General features: G+C 45.2%; 1 protein-coding gene across 1 annotated transcript in view; it reads left to right on the top strand.

Annotated features, from left to right (window-relative positions):
• The window catches only part of LOC117357770 (cysteine-rich venom protein LEI1-like), a 235473-nt gene that overhangs the window by 17175 nt on the left and 191691 nt on the right, over positions 1-26607 (top strand). Inside the window, exon 3 of the mRNA XM_033938845.1 lies at positions 18555-18677. Within this exon, the coding sequence (XP_033794736.1) occupies positions 18555-18677 (123 nt within the window). The remainder of the gene's footprint in view (positions 1-18554; positions 18678-26607) is intronic.

Here is a 26607-nt window from a genome sequence, read left to right as displayed (position 1 = left end):
TCAAGTACTTCAAAGGTATTAACGTAGAACATAATCTTTTCCAGAGAAACTGGTAAAACTAGAGGACATAATTTGAAGTTGAGGGGTGGTAGACTCAAGAGCAATGTAAGGAAATTCTTCTTTACGGAGAGGGTGGTGGATGCCTGGAATGCGCTCCCGAGGGAGGTGGTGGACAGAAAACGGTGACAGAGTTCAAAAAAGTGTGGGATGAACACAGAGGATCTAGAATCAGAAAATAATAGTAAATATTGAAGAACTAAGGCCAGTACATAAGAACATACGAATTGCCATCTCCGGATCAGACCTGGGTCCATCAAGTCCAGTGATCTGCACATGCGGAGGCCCCACCAGGTGTACCCTGGCATAGTTTTAGTCCCCATATCACTTGGGACTTGGGGGTAATGGTGGACATGACAATGAAGCCGACAGCACAGTGCGCAGCGGCCGCTAAGAAAGCAAATAGAATGCTAGATATAATCAAGAAGGGTATTACAACCAGGATTAAAGAAGTTATCCTGCCATTGTATCGGGCGATGGTGCACCCGCATCTGGAATACTGCATCCAATATTGGTCGCCGTACCTTAAGAAGTATATGGCGTTACTCGAGAGGGTTCAGAGGAGAGCGACACGTCTGATAAAAGGGATGGAAAACCTTTCATATGCTGAGAGATTGGAGAAACTGGGTCTCTTTTCCCTGGAGAAGAGGAGACTTAGAGGGGATATGATAGAGACTTACAAGATCATGAAGGGTATAGAGAGAGTAGAGAAGGACAGATTCTTCAAACTTTCAAAAAATAAAAGAACAAGAGGGCATTCGGAAAAATTGAAAGAGGACAGATTCAAAACAAATGCTAGGAAATTCTTCTTTACCCAACGTGTGGTGGACACCTGGAATGCGCTTCCAGAGGATGTAATAGGGCAGAGTACGGTACTGGGGTTTAACAAAGGATTGGACAGTTTCCTGCTGGAAAAGAGGATAACAGGGTATAAATAGAGGATTACTGCACAGGTCCTGGACCTGTTGGGCCGCCGCATGAGCGGACTGCTGGGCATGATGGACCTCAGGTCTGACCCAGCAGAGGCATTGCTTATGTGCTTATGTTCTTATGTTATGTATGCTTCTCAAGGGAGATGTGCATCTAATTTACCCTTACCCGTATCTTTCTATGCCACTCTTAAGGAGATGTGCATCTAGCTTACCCTTAAATCCTAGAACGGTGGATTCTGCAATTACTTTCTCTGGGAGAGTATTCCAGGTGTCCACCACTCGCTGCGTGAAACAGAACTCCCTGATATTCATCCTGGACCTGTCCCCCCTCAGCTTCAGTCTATGTCCGTGTCACATTGGACATTGTAAATAACTGCTTTCCCTGCTCCATTTTGTCGAATCTTTCAGTATTTTGAAAGTCTCGATCAGATCCCCTTGCAGTCTCCTCTTCTCAAGGGAGAACAACTCCAGTCTCTTAAGTCATTCCTCGTAGTCCAGGTTCTCCATACCTTTCACTAGCTTCATTGCTTGGCTCTGCACCCTCTCTAGCAGTTTTATATCCTTCTTTAAATATGGAGACCAATGCTCGATGCAGTATTCCAGATGCGGTATGACCATGGCTCTGTAGAGTGGTATTATAACTTTCTCTGATCTACTCGTAATTCCCTTCTTTATCATGCCTAGCATTCTATTTGCTTTCTTCGCCGCCACCGCCACATATTGCGCCGATGGTTTCAGGGTCCTATCTATCAGTACACCCAGGTCCTTTTCCTGTTCAGTCTTTCCCAGAGTTACACCTGACATACTATAGTTGTGATCTTTATTTTTTCTGCCTAAATGCATCACTTTGCATTTTTCTACATTAAAATTCATCTGCCATTTATCTGTACACTTCACCAATTGATTCAAGTCGCTCTGGAGTTCCTCGCTGTCCTTCTGCGATCTGATTGCCCGGCATAGCTTTGTGTCGTCTGCAAACTTGATGATTTCACTGGATGTTCCTTCTTCCAGGTCATTTATGAAAATATTAAATAAGATGGGTCCAAGTACCAAACCCTGGGGTACACCACTAGTCACTTTTTCCCATTCTGAGAACTTCCCATTTATGCCCACTCTCTGTTTTCTGTTCTCTAGCCATTTGCCTATCCATCATAGTATATCTCCCTCTATTCCATGGCCTTGTAATTTCCTGAGAAGTATTACATGTGAAACCTTGTAGAACGCTTTCTGAAAGTCCAAGTATACAATATCCACCGGTTCTCCATTATCAATTTATCTGTTCACTGTCTCAAAAAATTGAAGTAGATTCGTCAAACATGATTTCCCTTTCCTGAACCCATGTTGACTGGCTCTCATCAGGTTGTGTGTGTCTAGGTGCCGGACTATGCTATCTTTGATCAACGCCTCAACCATCTTCCCAGGGACACACGTGAAACTCACAGGTCTGTAGTTGCCTGGCATTCCTCTCGATCCTTTTTTAAATATCAGCGTGACGTTTGCTATCTTCCAGTCGTCCGGTATCTGTCCTGTTTTGATTGACAGGTTGGCAAGCTTTTGCAATAGTTCTCCAATTTCAAATTTCAGTTCTTTTAGGACTCTCGGATGAATTCTGTCCGGTCCAGGAGATATATCACTTTTAAGTTTGACAATCTGGTGGTAAATCTGGTCCAAGTCCACTTCTACTGTGGTGAGGCTGTCCTGTACGACTCCCTTGAACACTTTCACTGTGTCAGGTATTGTTGCGGTGTCTTCCTTTGTAAAGACAAATGCAAAGAAGGAATTCAGTCTGTCTGCAATTTGTTTGTCATCCTTGACGCACCCTTTTCCTCCCAGGTCGTCCAGTGGTCCCACCGCCTCCCGTGCTAGGCAGACTTCCATGGTTTGTTTCTGTATATGGCCATTTGGTTGAGGATGGGCTGGGGAGGCGTCAATTGGCTGGGATGGTGTAGATGGGCTGGAGTGAGCTTTGAAGGAGACTTCAGTAGTTGAAACCTAAGCACAGTACTGGGCAGAGCTTTGGATTCTTGCCCAGAAATAGCTATGAAAAAAAAATAATTTAGATTGAATCAGGTTAGACAGACTGGATGGACTATTCGGGTCTTTATCTGCCGTCATCTACTATATTACTATGTTTTTTTCCCCCTGCGAGCCCTACCTATTTGTTTCAACTTCCTCTTTTCGCACAGGCAGGTCTTGCAGATGGAAGGTCCCGACGATGGCAATCTGGCTTGATCGCTGGCACTGTAGAATCGCTGAAGAGGGCCGCGGGGAAGAGAGTACGGGTGCAGGTGGAAGGGAGAGAGCCAGATGCAGAACTCGTGGGTGAGGAGGGAAAAAGAGAGAAAGAGAGAGAGAGAGAGAGAGAGAGAAGGGGGGGGAGGAGGGAAAGTAAAAACATTACATGGACTGAAGGGAGGTGGAATGATGCTACAGGGTGTAGGAACAAGAGAAGAGAGGCCCCACCCCTGACTCTGACCCTTCTCTCCCTTAGGCAGTTGCCTGCTGTGTGAAGTCAGGGTCGCAACAAGCTATAATTACACTCCATGGGACTTGTCCTCCATGGCGCCCCCATCCTTTCTTATTCCGCACCCATGATATATCAGACTTTCAGTTGGTAGTCTTTAAAATGCTGAGTGGAGTAGACCAATCCTTGAGTTGATAACCATGTGGAAACAACACTAAACAGTCCTCCAGCTGTAACAGATCTGAAGCATCAGGGGCAATTGCAAACACTAGTGCAGCCCAATTCAGGAAAAAAAATTTTGATTCGATTTGATTCAGCCTATTGAATTGATTTTTCGATTCAAATCGATTTTCCTGCCCAATTGGGTGGTTTTTTCCAAACTTCCTGGTAGATTTATTTTATAGCCTCTTCACCCCTTTGCCCTCTCCTCCCCACACTGGTCCTGTGGTGTAAACAAAATAAACAAAAAATACTTTTCCTCTTTCTGTTGAATCCTAGCTCACGTTCGCGGTCCATCAGCTCTGGAAGGATACACATTTCAAATCTGACATATTGTAATCACAAAACAGAAAATAAAATTATTTTTCCTAACTTTTGCTGTCTGATCATTTTTCAAATCATGTTGTTCCCATGTTGGTCTGGTTGTCTTCTTTTTCCATGCTAACCATCCAGCTTCCATCTCTGTCCTCCCCTTCGATTTCCCTTTCCTCCCCCGGAGGTCTGGCATCTTTCCTTTTGCTCATCTCCATCCCCATGCAGCTGCATTAATGGACCCCACCATCCACAGATCCACCATCTCTTCTTTTCTCAACTACCCTTTCATCCAGCATCTCTCTTCTGTGTCCCTATCCCTATTCTCCTCTCCAGTACTGTCCCCCTTGTGTCCCTGTTCCTATGCTCTCTCCATGCCCAGCAGCTTATCTCTCCCCATATCTAGCTTCTTCTTTCTCTCTTCCTTACCTCCTGTATCCCCTTCCCCAGGTACAGGCTTTCTCCTACTATCTCTCCTGCCATTCTGCCCATCTACTTTGGAACAGTATTTGTCCCTCTTATACCCTTCCTCTTGTGGTCTTGCATTTCTCTCTCCCTCTCTTTATTAGTCCAGCTTAGAGAATGACATGGGGAAAAAAATCTGTCCCCGTCACCGGACCACCATCCCCTTCATCGTCCTATCCCCGACGTCTCCTTCACCGCTGCGTCCCTGAACCCGCCGTCGCCTTCACCATCCCGTCCCCATAGCATCCACCCTTCCCTCTCGCCACCTCACTGCCCTTCAGCGGCCTGAGAATCTCCCTCCCTCTCCCTTACCTTCATGGCATAATGAAACTTAAGGGAGGGAAGGCGCGGGGTCCCGTCCGTTCCCTACCTCCAGCGAAATCTATCTCCCTCCCCCTTACCTTCGCGTTGCTTTAGAACATAAGAACATAAGAATTGCAGCTGCTGAGACAGACCAGTGGTCCACCCTGCCCAGCAGTCCACTCTCGTGGCGACCCCCACGTCAAAGACCAGTGTTCTAAATGAGTCCAGTCTCGCCTGCATACGTCCCAGTTTAGCAGGAATTTGTCCAGCTTAGTCTTGAAACCCTGGAGGGTGTTTTTCCCTACAACAGACTCCGGAAGAGCATTCCAGCTCTCCACCACTCTATGGATGAAGAAGAACTTCCTTACATTTGTACGGAATCTATTCCCTTTCAACTTTAGAGAGTGCCCTCTTGTTCTCCCTACCTTGCAGAGGGTGAACAGTCTGTCTTTATCTACTAGGTCTATTCCCTTCAGTATTTTGAATGTTTTGATAATGTCTCCTCTCAGTCTCCTCTTTTCAAGGGAGAAGAGGCCCAGTTTTTCCAATCTCTCACTGTAAGGCAAATCCTCCAGCCCCTTAACCATTTTAGTCGCTCTTCTCTGGACCTTATCGAGTAGTACCATGTCCTTTTTCATGTATGGCGACCAGTGCTGGATGCAGTACTCCAGGTGAGGGCGTACCATGGTACAGCAGCATGATAACCTTCTCCAATCTGTTTGTGATCCCCTTCTTTATCATTCCTAGCATTCTGTTTGCCCTTTTTGCCGCCGCAGCACATTGTGCAGACGGCTTCATCGACTTGTCGATCAGAACTCCCAAGTCTCTTTCCTGGGAGGTCTAAGTACCGCCCCGGACATCCTGAAAATTATTTTGTTTAGATATTTTATTTTGCTTTCAATAGTGGCTATTTTGTTGTAGTCTCCTTGAAAATGTTCTTAAAAGACTTCTGCATTTGCTTTTTATGCAGGTTAAATTTTTATGGACACTAATTTGCATGTATATGAAAATATAACTAAGTTTAATTTTCTGATTTTGGCTCTGTGTCCCCAGAACTACATCTCCCAAATGCTGCTAAATCATATACATTGATGAACCATACACATACTTTCAATCAGGATGACAGAACAATTTTCATGCCTCTTACTTGCCTAAGCTGCTAAGTTTGTGAACTTCTGTACCGACTGTTTATGACAGGGCCGCCATCAGAAATTTCTGGGCCCCTTACTGAGCAATCCTATTGGGCCCCCCACGAACCCCTTCCCCCCCCCCCCGACCCCCCCTTCTTCCATGGGCCGAATACACACATACTTTTCTCTGTCGCCGCATTCTTTGACCAAAAGATTTGTAAGCCTGCAACCACGTCAAGGTAGACTCTTTCAGCAGCTCCCCTCCCTCCCCCTTACCTTTGTGGCCAAGTCAAAATGATCTACCAACAATAAAATTTTAAAAACACAAAGCACGCTGTACGCAGAGAAAATGTTAATTATCATTTATATTCCGTGGGTTTTCAAAGAGGTCAAGGCAGATGACTTTATGCAATGTCACCTCAGTAACAACTATACAAAAATAGACAAATATTCCCCCTCCCTTTTTACTAAACCGCGATAGCGGTTTTTAGCGCAGGGACCTAAGCTGAATGCCCCACGCTGCTCTTGAAGCTCATAGGCTCCCTGCGCTAAAAACCGCTATTGCGTTTTAGTAAAAGGGGGCCATAGTGCAAAATATAGACAGCATATATAAATTCTCAAAACGGACACATTTTGATCACTAAATTGAAAATAAAATCATTTTCCTACCTTTGGTAATTTCATCAGTCTCTGGTTGCATTTTATTCTTCTGACTGTGCATCCAATATTTCTTCCCTTTTTTCAGCCTCCTGTATGCTTCCTCTCCTCCAGACCTCATTCCCTCCCCAAACTTTTTCTTTGTTTCACCCTGCCCCCTTCTTTCTTTTTCTCTCTCTCTCCGTGCCCCATTTTTCTTTGTTTCACCCAGCCCCCTTTCTTTTCTTTTTTTTTCTGGCTCCCTGTCCCCCCCCTTTCTTTCTTTCTTTCTCCTTGCCCTCCCCTATGCCACCACCATTGGGAAAATGCTGTCACCGCCACTGGGGAATAGGCTGCCACTGCCGCTATCGGGAATAGGCCGGCGCCGAGTTCGCCCTGCTTCTCTTCCCCGCGGGGCGAGTTGGTCGACCCCACAGGGAAAAGTAGGGAGAACTTGGCACCGGCCTGTTCCCAATGGCGGCGGTGGCACTCAAGTGGCTAAAGAGACACAGTTTGCCAGCCTAGGGAGAACACTGGAGGGTGGCCAGCTGCTGACCCCCTTGGGGCGTAAACCCGGGGCAGACCACCCCCACCCCCACCTTGGTATGCCACTGTCTGTACCTCACTCCCTCCCTATGACCAAAAATTCTCCTTTCTTCTATTCCCCGTGTACACAACCATCTCTTTCCCTCCCTTCCTCTCTCCCAAGTCCTTGCCTTCTGTGTCCAAAAACACATTCCCTCCCCCACCTCAGCATCTCTTTCCCTCCCTTCCTCTCTCCCAAGTTCATGCCTTGTGTCCAAAACGAACTCCCTCCCCCTTTTGTGTTCCCCTTTTGCCTCCCAGCCCATCTTAGCAACTTTCTCAGCAAAATGTAGCTCGAGCCGCGTAGGCTTGTCTTCTATTTCCTGCCTGTCCCGCCGCGCACACATAGCCGACCAGAAGTCTTCCCCGACTTCAGCGCTGATGTCGGAGGGCGGGCTTTGCTTAAGCCCTCCCTCCGACGTCAGCGCTGACGTCGGGGAAGACTTCCGATCGGCTGTATGAGTGGCAGGGCAGTCGGAGTAGAAGACGAGCCTCGCGGCTTGAGTTATATTTAACCCCGCGGGTCCCCCATCGTCCCCGTTCAGCTCTCTCTCCTATGCACCCCCTTGGGGCGTGCACCCTGGGCGCACCGCCCCCCCTAGGTACGCTACTGGCCCGGGCCCCCTGTCAGCTCCGGGCCCCTGAATGCAGGACTGGTAGTACTGCCCTGATGACGGCCCTGGTTTATGAATGACTAGATAACAAGCTTAAAGTCTTGAGAATGGGCTCAAGGCTCACAAGTTTCAAATATGGATGTTTCAATCATTTTTGTGTGCACTGAGTGCAAGAAAGTGCAACAAAGGAAAAAAATGCCTAAACTAAAACCCATAACAGACTAAACAAATTCTTAAAGAAAACTAGTAAATTTTTTCCCTCCTAAGACCACAGAAGTGCGTGAGGGAGGGGGGGGGGCGAACGACACCAGGGCCCTGGTCTGACCAACTTTTCTGCAAAGATACCAAGGCATATGCATTCGGCAAATGGCGCATGCGTTATACTAGCCTGACGCTCACACACATACAGCACGCCTTTTCATGCTACCGGGGACAGCATGCCTCTCCCCTCTCCTCCCCTCCCCCCACGGTCTATCATCTCTATTACTCTTCCCTGTCCAGCATAATCTCCCTTTCGCCTCACCGTCCGCGGTCCGCCACCTTATTCTCAGACTCCTTGACTCCTCCCCGTCCTACCTTCCAACTCGTGTTTGATTTCGCTTGTGACCGGCCCCACAGTTTCCTTCTCTGGCATCCCGCCTGCCTATACCGCCCTGCAGTCGTGTGTGTCTAGGCGGAATCTTCTCCTCTGATGCAACCGGAAGTTGCGTCAGAGAAGAGGCTTCTGCCTACACACACGCGACTGCAGAGCGACACAGGCAGGCTTCGCTGGCGTCAGTTTATTTTCTAAAGCACCACGAAGGTAAGGGGGAGGGAAGGAGGGAGGGAGATAGATTTTGCTGGAGGTAGGGAGGGGGCCGTGCGCCATCGGTGACCACACGCCTTCCCTCCCTTAACTGCGGGGACAAGGCCATTCACCACTCCACGGGGCGGTAGATGGCCTTGTCCCTGTGCCCGCAGTGAGCAATTTTTTCCTCCCACCGTTTCAGCGGGTTAGCCGCGGGTAACTACCACCATCTCATTTTCTAGTCCAGCACCTTTCCTCTGCTTTCCTCCCCCTCTTTTTGGTTTGGTCTCTCTCTTCACTCCACCCCAGGTCTGGCATCTCCCCTCACTTACTCCTTCTCCCTCTGCACAGGCCTGCCTCCCCACCATGAAGGCACTCTACCTCCTCCTCCTGCTGCACAGGCCTTCCTCCCTGCTGTGAAGGCCTGTCCCTGCGCCCCTCCCCGCAAAGGCCTGCCCCCCTGCCGTGAATGCACTCTTCTTCCTCCTCCCCACCACAAAATTCTGCTCATCCCGCGAAGGCCTGCCCCCCCCCCCCCGCAAAGGCACTCTTCCTCCTCTCCGCCGCGAAGGCCTGCTCCCCCCGTTAAGGCCTGCCCCCTGCCCCCGCCGCAAAGGCATTCTTCCTCCTCCTCCCCGCCATGAAGGTCTTCTCCCCCAGCTTACCCACTCTTACTTTAAGCAACTAATGCGGCAGCCTACAGGATCATTGGTGCTATAGAAATCCCTGCAGCTGCTCTTCATCCTCAGCGGCATGTTCTCTCTGTCGCGATCCTGCCCATGATGTCAAAGTAGGGGCAGGACCATAGCAAAGAGAACATGCTGCTGAGGACGATGGGCAGTTGCAGGGATCGCTATAGCACCAGTGATCCTGCAGGCTGCCGTATTAGCCTTAATGTAAAAGCGGGGAAGATGCAGGCCTTTCTGATTGACTTTCCCCCCTCAAGCAGGAGTGGCAGCGGACGGCCAGCAAGAGGCAGCACTGCCGCTCCTGCTTTAGGAAGGCACGGGGGAAGGATCGGTCATTGAATTGGGAGGCTGATTTTTTTTTAATTGAATCGATTCGAATCGTGAATCGGGCAGCACTAGTAAAAACTAACCAAATACCAAAATAGCAGGCTCTGTGGGCTTTATTTCAAAGCATAGCCCAACCTTTTAAAAACATTCAGCAAATTGTCATGTATAACACACAGCCCCAAGAGTTCTCAGCAACACATGAAGAATACAAGTTACAGATTGTTAACCCTCCCCACCCCCACCCCCCCCCTCACAAAACCCCAAACAAACCCTCTACTGCTGCAGCATCAGGTCTGGAATTACAAGTCCAGCCAGCAATGATGTTCCTAGCATATTTGACAGCCAGGACCAATCATTTTTTTAACATCCTTTCCCCTATATGAAAAAAATAAATAAATATTTTTAGTAATAATCCACAATTCACAACTAGGATAAGGCAGCATTTAACCACTGCACAAGCCATATTAGTAGATTGATCCTTCAGTTAATTCCAACAGAAAAGCATGTCTTTTTTTGCACACACAGAACACAGATACTTATTCTATACCGGGTGAGAGTGTAACTGCAAACTAAAAATAGAATATGTAGACAACAATGAAACTGTACCCTATGAAACCAGATTCTGCATAGAATGCAGCACCACAGCTGCTCCTTGTGACCCTGGGCAAGTCACTTAATCCTCCCCCCCCATTGCCCCAGGTACATTAGATAGATTGTGAGCACACTGGGATGGACAGGAAAAAAAATGCTTGCGTACCTGAATAAGTTCATGTAAACTATTCTGAATTCCCTCAGGAGAACGGTATAGAAAATTGAATAAATAGATAAACAGTAATGCATGTTCCCTAGTATTGTGTAAAATATAAAAAGACTGCAGGTGTAAATTGAAAAGACTGATATACCAATCACCACATATAAATAAAACAAAACTGGAAAATAAGATATCATGTTATAGGCCAAATACATTTTTCAATTACTACTTTATTCTCAAGCACAACAAACAAGCAAAAGCCAAACACAAACCTTTTATCTACCTTGGTTGTCTCTGGGTTTCTGTTTTCCTCATCTCTTCACTCTCTCATTCTTTTCTGTGCCCTTTCCATATGGCTTGGCCCTCTTTCTCCCCATTCTATTCAGCCTGAGCCTCCCATCTCTCCTTGATCCAGCATTTCCCTTCTATGTCCATCAGTGTCACCATTCCACCTATATGCCTATCTCACCTCTTTCCCAGAATCTTTATTGTGCCCCTGTCCTTATCCTCCCCCACTCCATGTTCACCATCTGCCCTCTCAATGTCCTTATCTTCACTCCTTTTTTCAGCTTTGCTTCTCTGTCTCTATTCCACCTCCCTCTCTGTGTCCCTATCTCCTCTCCTCTTTTTCAGTATTGCCCCATCTGTATCCCCATTAACCCTCCATTTCAGTTTTATCCCCCTCTGTTTGCCCATCCAGCCTCTTTCAGCTTTCCCTCACTCTGTAAACCCGTCTACCCCCCTTCAGCATTGCTCCCTCTGTGTTCCTATCTACCCCTCCCCCATACAGCATTTTCCCTTTGTATCCCTATCCTTATAATTCCCACTTGCTCCTTCTCTGTGTCATCCAGATAGAGCAGTAGTCTCAAACTCAAACCCTTTGCAGGGCCACATTTTGGATTTGTAGGTACTTGGAGGGCCGCAAAAAAAAAAAAAAATAGGGGTCCTTTTACTAAGGCGCACTAGCCTTACATGCATGGTGGGCCACGAGTTTGAGACCGCTGAGATAGAGCCCGGAAGATCAGCGTCTTCCGGGGCCCCATATAACTGGTGATAATATTGATAGAATAAGTCACAAATATCTTTGTCTGAGGACATATGCTGTCCCTGGGCATTCTTCATAGTCAATACTCTTTTGGGACTAGCAGTCAACCCACTTTATTACCATGTCAATAGAGATGATATTTATAATAAGCTAAAGACTTTTGCGCTCTCTGATGGAGGAGCTCATTCAATACTATCTGAAGGTCTAACAGCCTTTGCTTATATTCCCTGGTACCCGACCGCACATATTTCTGACTTTTCACACAAATCACGTATGCAGTTAAGTTCTGAATAACACATAAGAAATAGCTGGATATTCAAAGCTGGTGCCCAGTTGTGGTCCGGCATTGAATAATACCAACTGCAGCTAAAAAATGCTCACTGTTGCCAGCAAAATATTGCCCCTCTAAATTTTCCCCTTCCTAAATCTACCTGTGTTGCCACTCACTCTTTATGCTCCAAAATTTAGGAGTTTAATAAAATTCAAAGTATAAATCTAGGCTCTGAATCCTAGCAAATTTTCAGAGACCAATTTAGGAGCAAAAATCTCTTGAATATCAGGCCCTTTTTATAATCCACTTGAGTGTGTAGTACAGTGGTTAGAGCTATAGCTTCAGCACCCTGAGGTTGTTTTAATAGCTGATGCCAGCACTTCTGTGCATGCTTAGTTCATGTATTTGAACTGAGCATGCATGGAAGTGTTGACATAGGAGGCTGGAACAGCCTGTCTGCTTCCCCACTTCTTGGGCAGCAATTCTGGGTCCAGGGCAATTCTGAGTCCAGGGCTCCGAAGGTGAATCTTCAGCTGGTGGAGCTTGAGCATCCCTGCCAGCAAAGGTATGATCTGGATGGGGTGAACTGAAAAGACATATGTGATGATCTTAAGATGGCCAAAAAGGTTGAAAAGGTGACGGCGAAAACTAGAAGGATGCTAGGGTGAATAGGAAGAGGTATGGCCAGTAGAAAAAAGAAGGTATTGATGCCTCTGTATAAGACTCTGGTAAGACCTCATTTAGAATAGTGTATACAATTCTGGAGACCACATCTTCAAAAAGATATAAAAAAGAATGGAGTCAGTCCAGAGGAAGGTTACTAAAATGGTGTGTGGTCTTTGTCATAAGGCATATAGGGACAGACTTAAAGGAGAGGGGAGAGAGGCGGGAGAGGGGAGATATGATAAAAGACATTTAAATTAAAATGGGTACTTCCACCACTTGGCTAATAACATTTTTCTAGTTTTTTTAATTATAGTTTGTTATTATTATTTTTGTTCTTGAGAGACATTTAAATACCTACAGGGCATAAATGCGCATGAGTCAAGTCTCTTTCAATTGAAAGGAAGCTCTGGAATGAGAGGGCATAGGATGAAGTAACGAGGTGATAGACTCCGGAGTAATCTAAGGAAATACATTTTTACATAAAGGGTGGTAGATGCATGGAACAGTCTTCCAGAAGAGGTGGTGGTGACAGACTGTATCTGAATTCAAGAAGGCGTTGGATAGTCACATGGGATCTCTTAGAGAGAAAGAGGTAATGGTTACTGCGGACGGGCAGACTAGATGGGCCATTTAGCCTTTATCTGCCATCATGTTTCTAAATGCTTGACTTCTCCAATCAAAACCAGGCCCCTTCCCCCCACCAAAATCAACTTCTGGCTATACTACTGTTGCCCGTTTAACTTCCACTGATATTCAGTGGTAGTTAACCAGACAGTGCCACTTATCTGCACAAGCAATTGTAACACTCTCCAGATAGTGCTGAAATGGTCCAGGTCAAAGCAAAGAGAGCTGGAAGTTATCTGGTCACCACTGAGACCACAAAAATGGCAGACCTCACCTACCTGGATAGCTACCCTGTTTTCCTGAAAATAAGGCAGCGTCTTATATTAATTTTGGGTCCAAAAATGCATTTTTATTTTTGGAGGATGTTTTTTTTTTCATGTACAACAATAATCTTTCCTTTCCTCTACCCTAATTCTTCCTCTTTCCTTTCCCCTCCCCATGTGCAATTCTTCCTCTTTCCTCCCCTCTCACCCATCCTCTTGTGCAGCATCTTTCTATCCCTCCCTCCCTCCCTCCCATTCCCCTGTGCAGCAGAATCCCACCGACCCTTCCACCATGAGACTGACATACCTCCACTCAGAGGCCTCAAAAAACAGCAGCGGCGGCAGCACTCTGAATGGGCTGCTTTGCGGACTTCCCTGCCAGGGCCGGATCTTTCCTCTGCAGCATCTTTCTATCCCTCCCTTCCATCCCTCTGTGCAGCATAACCCCACTGACCTTCCCATTGTGATATGGCAGAGGGAAGGCTCCAGCGGGAAAGGCTATGAAGCAGCACATTCAAAGAGCTGCAGCCAATGCTGCTTTAGGATGTCTTGGAGTGGAGGTATGTCAGGTTTCACCGGGATGGAGGTGAGGGTCGCTGAATTGACGAGTCTGATTTTTTTTGGGTGAATCGGGCAGCACTAGTGTCAGGGATGGAGTCGGGGAGTGTCGGTGGGGGGGGGGGGCTTTGTGAGTTGATCATAACTAGGTCTTATTTTGGGGGTAGGGCTTATATTAGGAGCATCTTTAAGAATCATACTAGGGCTTATTTTCAGGATAGGTCTTATTTTCAGGAAAATAGAGTACTATTTGGGTTTCTACCAGGTACTTGTGACCCAGATTGGCCACTGTAGAAACAGGATACTGGGCTAGATGGACCATTTGTTTGAACCAGTTCGCTATTCCTATGTTCTTATCTGTGTTCCTGTAGTCAGATAATTTCCAGCAGTCACCAGATATGGATATTCAGCATCACAACCAGATCTGACCCAGCACTGAATTTCTATTTCAGCCTGTGGGGATGAGAATTAAAATAGATCATAAGAACATAAGAATTGCCGCTGCTGGGTCAGACCAGTGGTCCATCGTGCCCAGCAGTCCGCTCACGTGGTGACCCTTAGGTCAAAGACCAGTGCCCTATTTGAGTCTAGCCTTACTTGCATATGTTCTGTTCCAGTAGGAACTTATCAAACCTTGTATTGAATCCCTGAAGGGTACTTTCCCCTATAACAGCCTCCAGAAGAGCATTTCAGATATCTACCACTCTTTGGGTGAAAATGAACTTCCTTACGTTTGTACGGAATCTTTTCCCTTCTAACTTTAGCGAGTGCCCTCTCGTTCTCTTCACCTTGGAGAGGGTGAACAGTCTCTCTTTCTCTACTAAGTCAATTCCCTTCAATATCTTGAATATTTTGATCATGTCCCCTTTCAGTCTTCTCTTCTTAAGGGAGAAGAGGCCAAGTTTCTCTAGCCTCTCGCTGTATGGCAATTCCCCCAGTCCCTTAACCATTTTTGTTGCTCTTCTCTGGACCTTTTCAAGTAGTACTATGTCCTTTTTCATGTACGGCGACCATGTTGGACACAGTATTCCAGGTAGGGGCATAACATGGCCCCGTATAATGACATGATACTTTTTCAGATCTGTTTGTGATCCCCTTCTTAATCATTTGTAGCATTCTGTTTGCCCTTTTTGCCGCCGCACATTGTGCGGACGGTTTCATTGACTTGTCTACAAGTACTCCCAAGTCTCTTTCCTGGGAGCTATCTACGAGTATAACTCTGGACATCATGTTTTCGTGCATATGATTTTTGATACCGACATGCATTACCTTGCATTATCCACATTGAACCTCATTTGCCATTTTGCGGCCCATTCCTCGAGCATATTTATGTCACTTTGTAGGTCTCCGCAATCCTTCTGTGTGCTCACTACTCTGAATAACTTTGTATCACCCGCAAATTTAATCATCTCACTCGTCATGCCTATTTCTAGGTCGTTTATAATATAAATATGTTGAAGAGCACAGTCCTTTGCACTGAACTCTGCGGCACTCCACTCGTGATGCTTTTCCAGTCCGAGTATTGTCTATTCACCCCCACTCTCTGTTTCCTATCCGCCAACCAGTTTTTAATCCACGTGAATATATCACCCTCGATGCCATGGCTTGCAATTTTTCAAAGTAGGCGTTCATGCGGAACCTTGTCAAATGCCTTCTGAAAATCTAGATATACGATGTCGACCAGGTCACCCTTGTCTAACTGCCCATTTACTCCTTTGAAGAAGTGCAGTAAGTTTGTCAAGCAAGATCTTCCTTTCCTGAAGCCATGCTGGCTGGTCCTCATCACCTCTACCATCTTTCCCAGTTACCGAAGTCAGACTCACTGGTCTGTAGTTTCCCAGATCTCCCTTCGAACCTTTCTTGAAGATCGGCGTAACATTCGCCACTTTCCAGTTTTCCGGAATCTTTCCTGATTTGATCGACAGATTGGCTATTATTTGGAGCAGTTAGCTATAACTCCTTTCAGTTCCTTGATTACCCTCGAGTGGATGCCATCCAGTCCCGGGGATTTATCGTTTTTAAGCTTATCAATCCATCTGCATACTTCTTCTAGACTGACCGTCATCCCTGTCAGTTTCCCGTCTTCATTTCATGTGTATACCCTGTCAGCTTCCTGGATATTGGATATATCCTCTTTGGTAAATACAGACGCAAAAAATGTGTTCAGTTTTTCGGCGATGGCTTTGTCCTCCATTAGTACTCCCTTTATTCCTTGGTCATCTAATGGCCCCACCGCTTCCTTTGCGGGTAATTTCCCCTTAATATATTGAAAGAACAGCTTAAATTTTCTGGCCTCCTTGGATATTTTTTCTTCATAGTCTCTTTTGGCCCCTCTTACCGCCATATGGCACTTATGTTGATGTTTGTGCTTTTTCTAGTTTTCTTCCGTTTTTGTCCTTTTCCATTCCTTAAATGAAGTCTTCTTGTCTCTGATTACTTCCTTCACCGCTACAGTGAGTCACGCCGGTTCCTTGCTCTTCTTCCTCTTGGAACCCTTGGTGATAAGCAGTATATATAAATTCTGCGCCTCTGTGACTGTGTCCTTATAAAGGGACCATGCTTGCTCTAGTGTATTTACAGAGCATATCCTCATCCTAATCTTGTTCCTCACCATGACTCTCATCCCTTCATAGTTCCGTTTTCAGAAGTTTAAAACACAAAACACTAACTGCCACCAGCTGGATTTGTGTGGTGGCCTGGGGAACTGGATTTGATTCCTACTGTAGCTCCTTGTGACTCTGGGCAAGACACTTAACCCTCCATTGCTCCAGGTACAAAATAAGTTCCTGTGTATAGTATTTAAACCACTTTGATTGCAGCCAATCTTCTTTCTGATCAGTGTTCTCCCCAGAAATTCATGCTAGGGGAATAGCATGAAGCAGCTAGGTGGGGGCAGAGGAAAACTATAAAGCATTATAAAATCTGTTAGCCAAAATGTTAAAAAACAAAAAAAATCAGCCTAGTGGCATACCATTCAAAAGGTCCTGGGGAGAACACTGAACATCATTGAGTATAAAACAATTTATTTTTCTTAGTGGGGGATACCACGTGTTCGACTGCTATAGTGGGGTTTATATTCCCACTATCACTGGATACTGGATGAAGGGGAGGAGTCCGATCGAGGGGACTGATTGAAGCACCTGACATAGAGGAACTCATATTCAGTGGTAATACTAAAAGATTCTCAGTTAATAAGGTTAAATGCTTATCCATGGGGCCAGATACAGCTGGTGTACAACTTTTAGGTTTTATTTTCCTTTTTCCCATGTTCAGTCTATCAAATATTATATAAAATGAAACAATACAACCTTAGATTCCAGCTCCTCTGCTCCTCGTAGCTCCAAGGGGCTCCCAAGGGGCCAAACGTGCCCCTTAGGGTATGCCCTGCGGCCGCGGCTTGATTTTAAAGGTTGGAGACGGACCCAATGACGTCAGGGGTCCGTCTCTGTTAGTGCCTGACCCCTGAAGAAAATTATAACACAAGCGCTGCTGCAGGGGAACTCTGAAGCTGCAAAAAGTCTCCTCTGGCGTCCCTCAGTCAGGTAACAAGGTGTAATGGAGGATCAACCACCAACGGCTGAGACACGAGATATTACCCTTAAAGACTTGTGGTTAGGTATTTCTAGAGTTGAAGGGTTTCTCAGGTCGACAATGAAACAAACAGTGGAATTTTCATAAGCTGTTTCTCAAAAATTAGTAAATGTGGATGACAATTTGAATTGTTTGGATAGGCGTTTAAATGTGATGGAAACACAGTGTAATACTCTTCAAGCTGTCTCGGTATCTGCGGTTAAAGATTCTACTGTGATACATTCTAAGTTGGAATCAATGGAAAACATGTTTAGAGTTAGGAATCTCCGCCTGGTCAATTTCCCAGTAACTCATTTATTATCATCTGAAATTCTATTAAGGAAATATTTTAAAGAAATACTGGGATTGCCCAACGCAGAGAATTTCCCAATTAATAATTTCTATTATGTTCCTCAAAAAAGAATAGAATCTGCCCAGGAGGTTGACCACTTGGTCACAACTGAAATTAATTTGACTGAATTCTTAGAGGATAGTCAGGATGTGATTCAGAGTAGGTCAACCCTGGTGATAACATGTATGAGTGAGATAGACAAGATGTTAATAATGAAACTTTATTTTAAAAATAGATTAACAAAATTTTGTGGAGATTTGGTTAGGATTTTTCCTGATGTCTCTAGAGCTACTCAATTAAGGAGGAAAGAGTTTTTGAGTTTAAAAGCTAGAGTTTTGGCTCTTGAGGCATCTTTTTACCTTAAATTTCCCTGTAATTGTCTTGTTAAATTACAAGACATTGAATACGTTTTTTGGGAACCTATCCAGTTACAACAATTTTTAATTACTCAAGAACAGAAATGAAAATAAAATTTTTTTCTAAAATTCTTAGACCTGAGCTTATGAGAAAAATTGAGAATCCCTTCAAAAGTAAGGAAGGTTTCAGACTCACATAGAGATGAGTTGAGAAGTACTTTATTTATCTTTTCCTTTAATTTAGTTTGGTAAAAATGTATCATATCTCCCCATTATTGTGGGCTTAATAAGGAATTGTCTATTATTGATTATGTATTGTTAATATGATTATCCCTTTATTTCTTTGTATTAGTGGATATTGTAAATATTCAAATTTATTAATAAAAAAAAAAATCATTGAAAGAGAAATGCAATGAGACTGCAATAGTGTCTAGAAACAGCACTGAATGCTTGGTTGAATATTTAACTGTCCAATGTAAATTAATGATATGTGTATTGACTGTAGTTCTATGAACATATCACGTATAAGTACTATATAAAACTACCCTTATCACACAAAAATCATTTTACTCTTTTAGGATGAAAGCATACCATTTGAATCATTGAATACTGAGCAACCAGATGTCCAGGAAGAGATTGTTAATAAAACAAATGAGTGTAGAAGATCTGTCAGTCCAACAGCTCAAGATATGCAAGAGATGGTAATATGAGCTTGTTCCTGAGTTATGACGTTTTCTCTTTTTCAGTACAAATGATTAAAAACTCACACAGTTCTTACTGAATTGAACAGTGATTTTTTTTTCTAGATAGAAAGCTGCTGGTACTCATATGAAAAGGTCATCTTTGTAGGAGGAACAAAATTGGAGAAACTGTCTAATGCCCTCTACTCCCAAAGGAGTTTCATTTCCACAGGTTAATCACCACCCCCTTCCCATCCTCCCTCCCACAAGAAGGAAGAAGGGAAGTTGAGTGACAGAGAATGAGAGGCACCACTAATGCTTTTCTCTTTCTCTTCCCCTTCTTCTCCACTGGTATTATCTTTCTTCTCTCCTCAGATTCAGGAAATTGTATGGGTATGATAAAATATAGTGGATTAATGAACTCGTTTCAATTTGTGGCAGGGTGAGGGACCTTAGAAGTGCTGTCATGGTCCCTTTGACAGCCTACGCTTGCTTTGCTTATGAAGCACTGAGGTTGGTGGTCTGAGCACTTCAGTTCACAGTTTTACATTCTGTTCTTATTTGTAAATTAACTAAAGTCTAGTGAATAGATTGTGGGGTATGATAAAATATATTCATGTTGTTAAAGTAATACATAATGGACCTTATGTACTATCATGTTAGCATGTGATAATATTATTAATCCCCTCTGTCACAAAACTACGATAGCGCTTTTTAGCACAGGCCGGTGCGCTGAATGCTCTGCGCTGCTCCCAATGCTAATAGGAACTCTATGAGGGTTGGGAGCAGCGCAGAGCATTCAGCGCACTGGCCTGCGCTAAAATCTGCTACCGCAGTTTTGTAAAAAAAAAAAAAAAAGAGGGGGGGTTAATCTCTGAATATAGGCCCATAATAAAATCTGTGCAAATAGGTCCAATTAAATGAATTGAACCCATATTAACCCCACACACACACTTTTATAAAACTGCACAAGAGATTTTTAGTGCCAGCCAGGGCGCTGAATGCTTTTCACTGCTCTGACAGTCATAGAGTTCCTATGAGCATTGGAGCAGCACAGAGTATTTAGTTAAAAACCTCTTGTACAGTTTTGTAAAAAGGGGAAGGGGGGGTTAATTAACAAACATTAATGATATTACCATATATTGACACCACTGTGTACCTTAATAAATGAGACCCAAATTGATTGAAGGTTATTTTTTCAATTAAAAAAAAAAAATTCAGTAAATAGGGGGAAAAACCCAGCAACAACATTAATTATAGTAATTCAGATCATAAAGCATAAAATAGTAATTAAATGGACAATTACTGATTCTGGTACTGTTCTATATTCCTCTTAGCAACAACATAAAGTAGTGTTGGATTCAGAGTAAAATGTTTGGTTCATTTTTGTTTGACCTTTTTTCTCCAATTTTGGGACATTTTGTTTATTTCACACATCTCTTAACAAACATATGCTATATATATTATTTTACAGATTAAGATGTGCTAAAATGATTTTATCACATAGTAAATTTTTAAGGCATACTATTGAACAAAATGTATATTAACAAATGCATATCTCTGTCATAAAGGGCTGATGTCCCAAATCTATTAGCGACTAGTACCCTGCAGAGAATAGTCCTCTACTTCCTGCACTATCCAACCCTTATCGTCCCAATAAGCAGCCTGCAGAGATCAAGAGAGGAAAGGAGAGAATGAAGCAGACAAAATAGCACACGGAAGAAATTACTCCCTTCCCTGATTCAGTCCCTTCCCTACCATAAGGGGATGCCTGGACATAAGAACATAAGCAATGCCTCCGCTGGGTCAGACCTGAGGTCCATCGTGCCCAGCAGTCCGCTCACACGGCAGCCCAACAGGTCCAGGACCTGTGCAGTAATCCTCTATCTATACTCCTCTATCACCTTTTCCTGCAGAAAATTGTCCAATCCTTTCTTAAATCCCAGTACCATACTCTGCCCTATTACATCCTCTGGAAGCGCATTCCAGGTGTCCACCACACGTTGGGTAAAGAACTTCCTAGCATTCGTTTTTAATCTATCCCCTTTCAACTTTTCCGAATGCCCTCTTGTTCTTTTATTTTTTGAAAGTTTGAAGAATCTGTCTCTCTCTACTCTCTCTATGCCCTTCATGATCTTGTAAGTCTCTATCATATCCCCTCTAAGTCTCCTCTTCTCCAGGGAAAAGAGACCCAGTTTTTCCAATCTCTCAGCGTATGAAAGGTTTTCCATCCCTTTAATCAGACGTGTCGCTCTCCTCTGAACTCTCTCTAGTAACGCCATATCCTTCTTAAGGTATGACGACCAATATTGATCGCAGTACTCAATATGCGGATGCACCATCGCCCGGTACAGCGGCAGGATAACTTCTTTCGTTCTGGTTGTAATACTCTTCTTGATTATACCTAGCATTTTATTCGCTCTCTTAGCGGCTGCTGCGCACTGTGCCTTCGGCTTCATTGTCATGTCCACCATTACCCCCAAGTCCCTTTCTTGGGTACTCTCATTCAATAACATCCCTCCCATCGTATAATTGTACCTGGGATTTCTCCTTCCCACATGCAATACCTTACACTTCTCAACGTTGAATTTCATCTGCCATCTCGTCGCCCATTCCCCTAGTTTGTCCAAGTCCCTTTGCAATTCTTCGCAGTCCTCCTTTGTCCGAGCTCCACTAAATAGTTTGGTGTCGTCCACAAATTTTATTATCTCACACTTCGTCCCTGTTTCTAGATCATTTAAGAATATATTAAATAGCAGCGGCCCGAGCACCGAGCCCTGCGGAACACCACTCGTGACCTTCCTCCAGTCCGAGTAGTGGCCCTTCACCCCTACCCTCTGTTTCCTACCCTCTAACCAGTTTCTGATCCATCTATGCACATCTCCGTCCACCCCATGGTTCTTCAGTTTCCGGAGTAGACGTTCATGAGGCACCTTGTCAAAGGCTTTCTGGAAATTTAGGTATATGAGGTCTATGGGGTCTCCTCTGTCCATCCGTTTGTTAATTCCCTCGAAGAAGTACAATAAGCTAGTCAGGCACGATCTCCCCCTGCAGAAACCATGTTGGCTAGTTATCAGAAGTTCGTTTTTTTCTAAATGTTCATCGATGTTTTCTTTTATCAGTGCTTCCGCCATTTTCCCCGGAACCGAGGTCAGACTTACCAGTCTGTAGTTTCCCGGGTCACCTCTTGATCCCTTTTTAAAGATGGGCGTAACGTTGGCTATCTTCCAATCCTCCGGGATCATGCCTGTTTTCAGGGATAGGTTGCAAATTTGCTGCAGTAGTTCCGCTATTTCCTCCTTTAGTTCCTTCAGAACCCTTGGATGGATTCCATCCGGACCCAGGGATTTGTCTGCTTTTAGTTTTTCTATCTGCCTGCGCATATCATCAAGGCTCACTTCCATGGATGTTAACTTTTGTGCTTGATTTCCAATAAAGATTTTCTCAGGTTCCGGTATGTTGGTTGTGTCTTCGCTTGTAAATACAGATGAAAAGAACATGTTAAGTCTTTCTGCTACCTCTTTCTCCTCCTTCACCACTCCCCTCCTGTCTCCGTCTTCCAGCGGTCCCACCTCCCCCTAGCTGGTTGCTTCCCTTTAACATATCTAAAGAACGGTTTGAAATTTCGTGCTTCCCTGGCTAGTCTCTTCATACTCTTTTGGCTTTTCGAACCACACGGTGACATTCTTTTTGATACTTTCTGTGCTCTTTCCAGTTTCCTTCAGTTTTGTCCTTTTTCTATTTTCTGAATGAATTTTTCTTATTGCCTATCACTTCCTTCACTATTTTAGTTATCCACGCCGAGTCTTTGTTCGACTCTTTTTGCACCCTTTTCTGAATCTGGGCATGTACAGATTTTGCGCCTCGCTCACCGTGTCCTTGAAAAAAGACCAGGCATGTTCTACTGTCTGCCATTTTTTGGAAGTGTTCCTAAGTTTCTTCTTTACCATTCCCCTCATTGCTTCATAGTTTCCTTTCCTGAAGTTAAAACTTGTCGCTATGGTTCTTTTTCCTTTCGTTATTCCTACTTCAACCTTGAACTTAATCATTTTATGATCACTGTTTCCCAACGATCCCACTACTTCCACTTCCTTTGCAGATCCCCTTGGGCCCAGGAGGTCAGGGATGCCCAATGAGCTGGGTGCCCACATGTTTCCCTTCTGTTTAGCACAGTGTTCTTCAACCGCCAGCCCATGGACTGTTGCCGGTCCGTAGAAATTTTCTGCGGGTCCACAGGGCCAGCACCTCCATCGGGCCCAAGAGATTGTTCTGTAGCCGCCGATCCTCGGTACGATCAATGCAGTGTCTTCGGGCCAGCTCCCTGAGTGCTGCAGTTCACAAAGCTGTGAGAAAAGGCTCCTACCCGCGACCTGCGCCTGACCCGGAAGCCTTCTCTCTGACATTGCAATGTCAGAGGGATGCTTCCAGATGAGGTGCAGGATGCGCACGAGGAGCCGCTTCCCAAAGCTTTGTGCATTGCAGCACTCAAGGAGCCGGCCCAAAGACACCGCATACAGTGTGCTTTGTGTATTTTAATTTTGTGGTTAACCATAATTTTGTGGTTAACCATTATGTGTTCTTAATACTATTATATTGTATGTGTGTATATATATGGAAAAAATGGTGTTACAATTATTATGGGAGTGGAGATTGGGTGGAGATGGGCATGACTTAGCCCAGTGTTCTTCAACTGCCGGTCCGTGGACCGGTGCCGGTCCACACTGGTTTAGCAGCCATTTTGCTTTCCTCTCTCCCTCTCTCCCCCCAGTCAAATAGCTTTGACTCTCTTCCCAGCCTCCAGACTAGTGCTGCCCGATTTACGATTTCAATCGGTTCAAATTGATTTAACACAACAAAAAATTGGCTTCCCGATTTGGCTGACTCTCCCCCCTCGCTGCTCTTGCTGGCCAGCGAGGGCTGGAGGGTCAGTTGAGAAGTGCTGCTATCTGGCTTCCTCCCCCCAGTGTCCATTTCCCTCTCCTGGCATTCGGCTTCCCACCCCTGGCCTCCTGCTTCCCCCCCCAGGCCTCCCTGCACCATTTGCCGTTGAGGAACAGTCTGCAGATAACATCGCGATGGTAGTGATCTTTCCACTGCTTCGGAGCTGTTTTCTCCGCGATCCTGCCTCTGACATCAGAGGAGGGGCGGGACTGCGATAGAGGAAACAGTCTGCCAGGCTTTGTACCCAGCCCTCCTCCCTGCTCTGTACCATTCCCCTCTTTCTCCGATGTCCTGTAGGTCTCCACCAGGCCTGCCGTAGGGCCTGGTGGGGTGGGCCGAGACAGGAGGCATCCCTCCCGTCTCTGTCCTGGCCAACTGTCAATTTTTTTAACCTCCATCCCACCTCCCCCCACATATCTTTATGAATCCTTTGTGGTCCAGTGGTGTACTGGGTAGAAGAGAGCTTTCCATGCTTCTGCCCCATGCTGATCCTCTCCTCCTTGAATGGCCACTTCGAGTTCTCACGGCCCAGCGGTGTACCTTGAGAACTCACTGCAGCCATTCAGCGAGCAGCTCAGAGCTGGGCAGGAGCTAGGAAAGCTCGCTCATGCCTGATACACCGCTAGGCCATGAGAACTCAAGACGGCCATTCAAGGGGGGACAGGGTGCAGGAGCACGGACAGCTCGCTCCTGCCAGGTACACCACTGGACCACTAGAGATTTTAAAAAAATACACAGGGGGAGGCAGGAGGGAGGTAAAAAAATTGGTAGATTCAGCCAGGTCAGGAAATTGGAGGGTTCCCTCCTGTCTCAGCCTATCCCACCAAACCATATGGCAGGCCTGGCAGAGGCCTGCAACAAGTTTGGGAGGGAGGCGGGTGGGCAATGACCTGAATATAAATCGAAAACCCCATTTTTGGGTCATTTTTTGGCCCCAAAATTTCATTTTATATTTGAGTATAAACGGTAAATAAGAAAACAGGTGAATAAATGGGCAGGGTAGGGGCCAGTGCACTTGTGTGCCCATGGGCTCTCGAATAATTAATCCTGCCCTGATCAGGGGCTGATGCGAGAGGAAAATAGTGTCATACACCTTTCTATCCCAATATAAGCCAAAACAGAAATCTGCATTTGAAATAATGACACCATGAAAAAATTGAAGGGCATTATTACTAAAGTACAGTAATGTTTACTATTACCATACATTAGTTGTAAACATGAATGCATGTTTACTGTAAAGCCCTGTGGTAACTGTTGGGAGTCTGGCCAGCATTTCCCTACAGCTATTGCACAGGAACAACCTTACCTCTAAATTAAAAGTCTATTACTGATATGTGATTGTATCCATGCTAAGGGGGTCATGAAATCTATAAATAAGACTCCATCCCCACAAACATCCCCATTGTCCAATTCAAAATAAACATAACAAGAATAGTTATATACCGTTTCAGCCAGTAGTTCAGAACAGTTTACAAAATTAGAGGAAAGAACATTACTCTTGAATTACATATAAAAAATTGTGCTAAGTAACATAGTAGATGATGGCAGATAAAGACCTGAATGGTCCATCCAGTCTGCCCAACCTGATTCAATTTAAATTTATTCAATTTTTTTTTATTAGCTATTTCTGGGCAAGAATCCAAAGCCCTACACGGTACTGTGCTTGGGTTCCAACTGCCGAAATCTCTGTCAAAACCTACTCCATTCCATCTAAACTCTCCCAGCCACTGAAGCCTTCTCCAGTCCATCCTCCCCCAAACGGCCATATACAGACACAGACCTTGCAAGTCTGCCTACTACTGGCCTTAGTTCAATATTTAATATTATTTTCTTAATTCTAGATCCTCTGTGTTCATCCACGCTTCTTTCAACTCAGTCACTGTTTTCCTCTCCACCACATCTCTCAGGAGTGCATTCCAGGCATCCACCACACTCTCCGTAAAATAGAATTTCCTAACATTGCTCTTGAATCTACCACCCCTCAAATTATGTCCTCTGGTTTTACCATTTTCCTTTCTCTGGAAAAGATTTTGTTCTACGTTAATACCTTTCAAGAATTTGAACATCTGAATCATATCTCCCCTGTCCCTCCTTTCCTCTAGGGCAGGGGTGCCCAACGCGTCGATCGCGATCGACCGGTAGCTCAGGAAGGCAACGTGAGTCGATCGCAGAGCCCATCCCGGGCTCTGTGATAGACTCGTGTTGCCGTCCTGATCTACCGGGCCTATCAGCCTTCCTCTCCCCGACGTCCAAGACGCCGACGCCGGGCATTAGGCTGTTTTTGTCATTTCGGGGGGGGGGGGGGGGCGTGGTGGCGTGACGGCAGCAGAAGCAACAGCCTGAAAAAGAAATCATCCTGGCCTGGGTCGGTGTCATACTCCGGAACTTCTACCTCTTCCAGCAGCCCTCTCTCTTCTACCTGCTTCCGGCCACACCCCCTGCTCCACGGCTCTCTTCGGAAACTCAGCAGCAACGATCAACACAAGCTTCTGACGTCGGGGCCTACCCTCTGCGAGTCCCGCTTGTTTCAACTTCCTTTTTCCACAAAGGCGGGACTCGTAGAGGGAAGGCCTCGATGTCGGCAGCTTGTCTTGATCACCGCTGCTGACGAGTTGCTTAAGAGAGCCGCGGAGTAGGGGGTTTTTGTCAGGTGCAGGTAGAAGGGAGAGGGCCAGATGCAGGACTCGTGGGTGAGGGAGCAGAAGAGAGAGAGAAAGAGAGAGGGGAGGGAAACAAAAGGAAATATTTCATACTGGGCTGGGCCGGAGTGGAGGGAGGGTGGAAAGATTCTGGCTACAGGGTGCATTAACAAAGGAAAAGGGGGGAAAGCTGAAAATGGAGATAGTGACACAAAGAAGAGAAAGAGTAAGCAGGACCTACTGAATAAGGATAGAGATACAGAGGGGACATGAAGAGGAGGTGAAATAGAGACATAGAAGTAATGCTGAAAAAGTGTGTGTGGGGGGGAGATAAAGACATTGAAAGGGCAAATGGTGAACATGGGGTAAAG

This window comes from Geotrypetes seraphini, chromosome 3 (assembly GCF_902459505.1).
Source record: "Geotrypetes seraphini chromosome 3, aGeoSer1.1, whole genome shotgun sequence".
Classification (NCBI taxonomy): domain Eukaryota; kingdom Metazoa; phylum Chordata; class Amphibia; order Gymnophiona; family Dermophiidae; genus Geotrypetes; species Geotrypetes seraphini.
The sequence above is the reverse complement of the archived record's forward strand: the minus strand, read 5'-3'. Positions and strand labels throughout refer to the sequence as shown.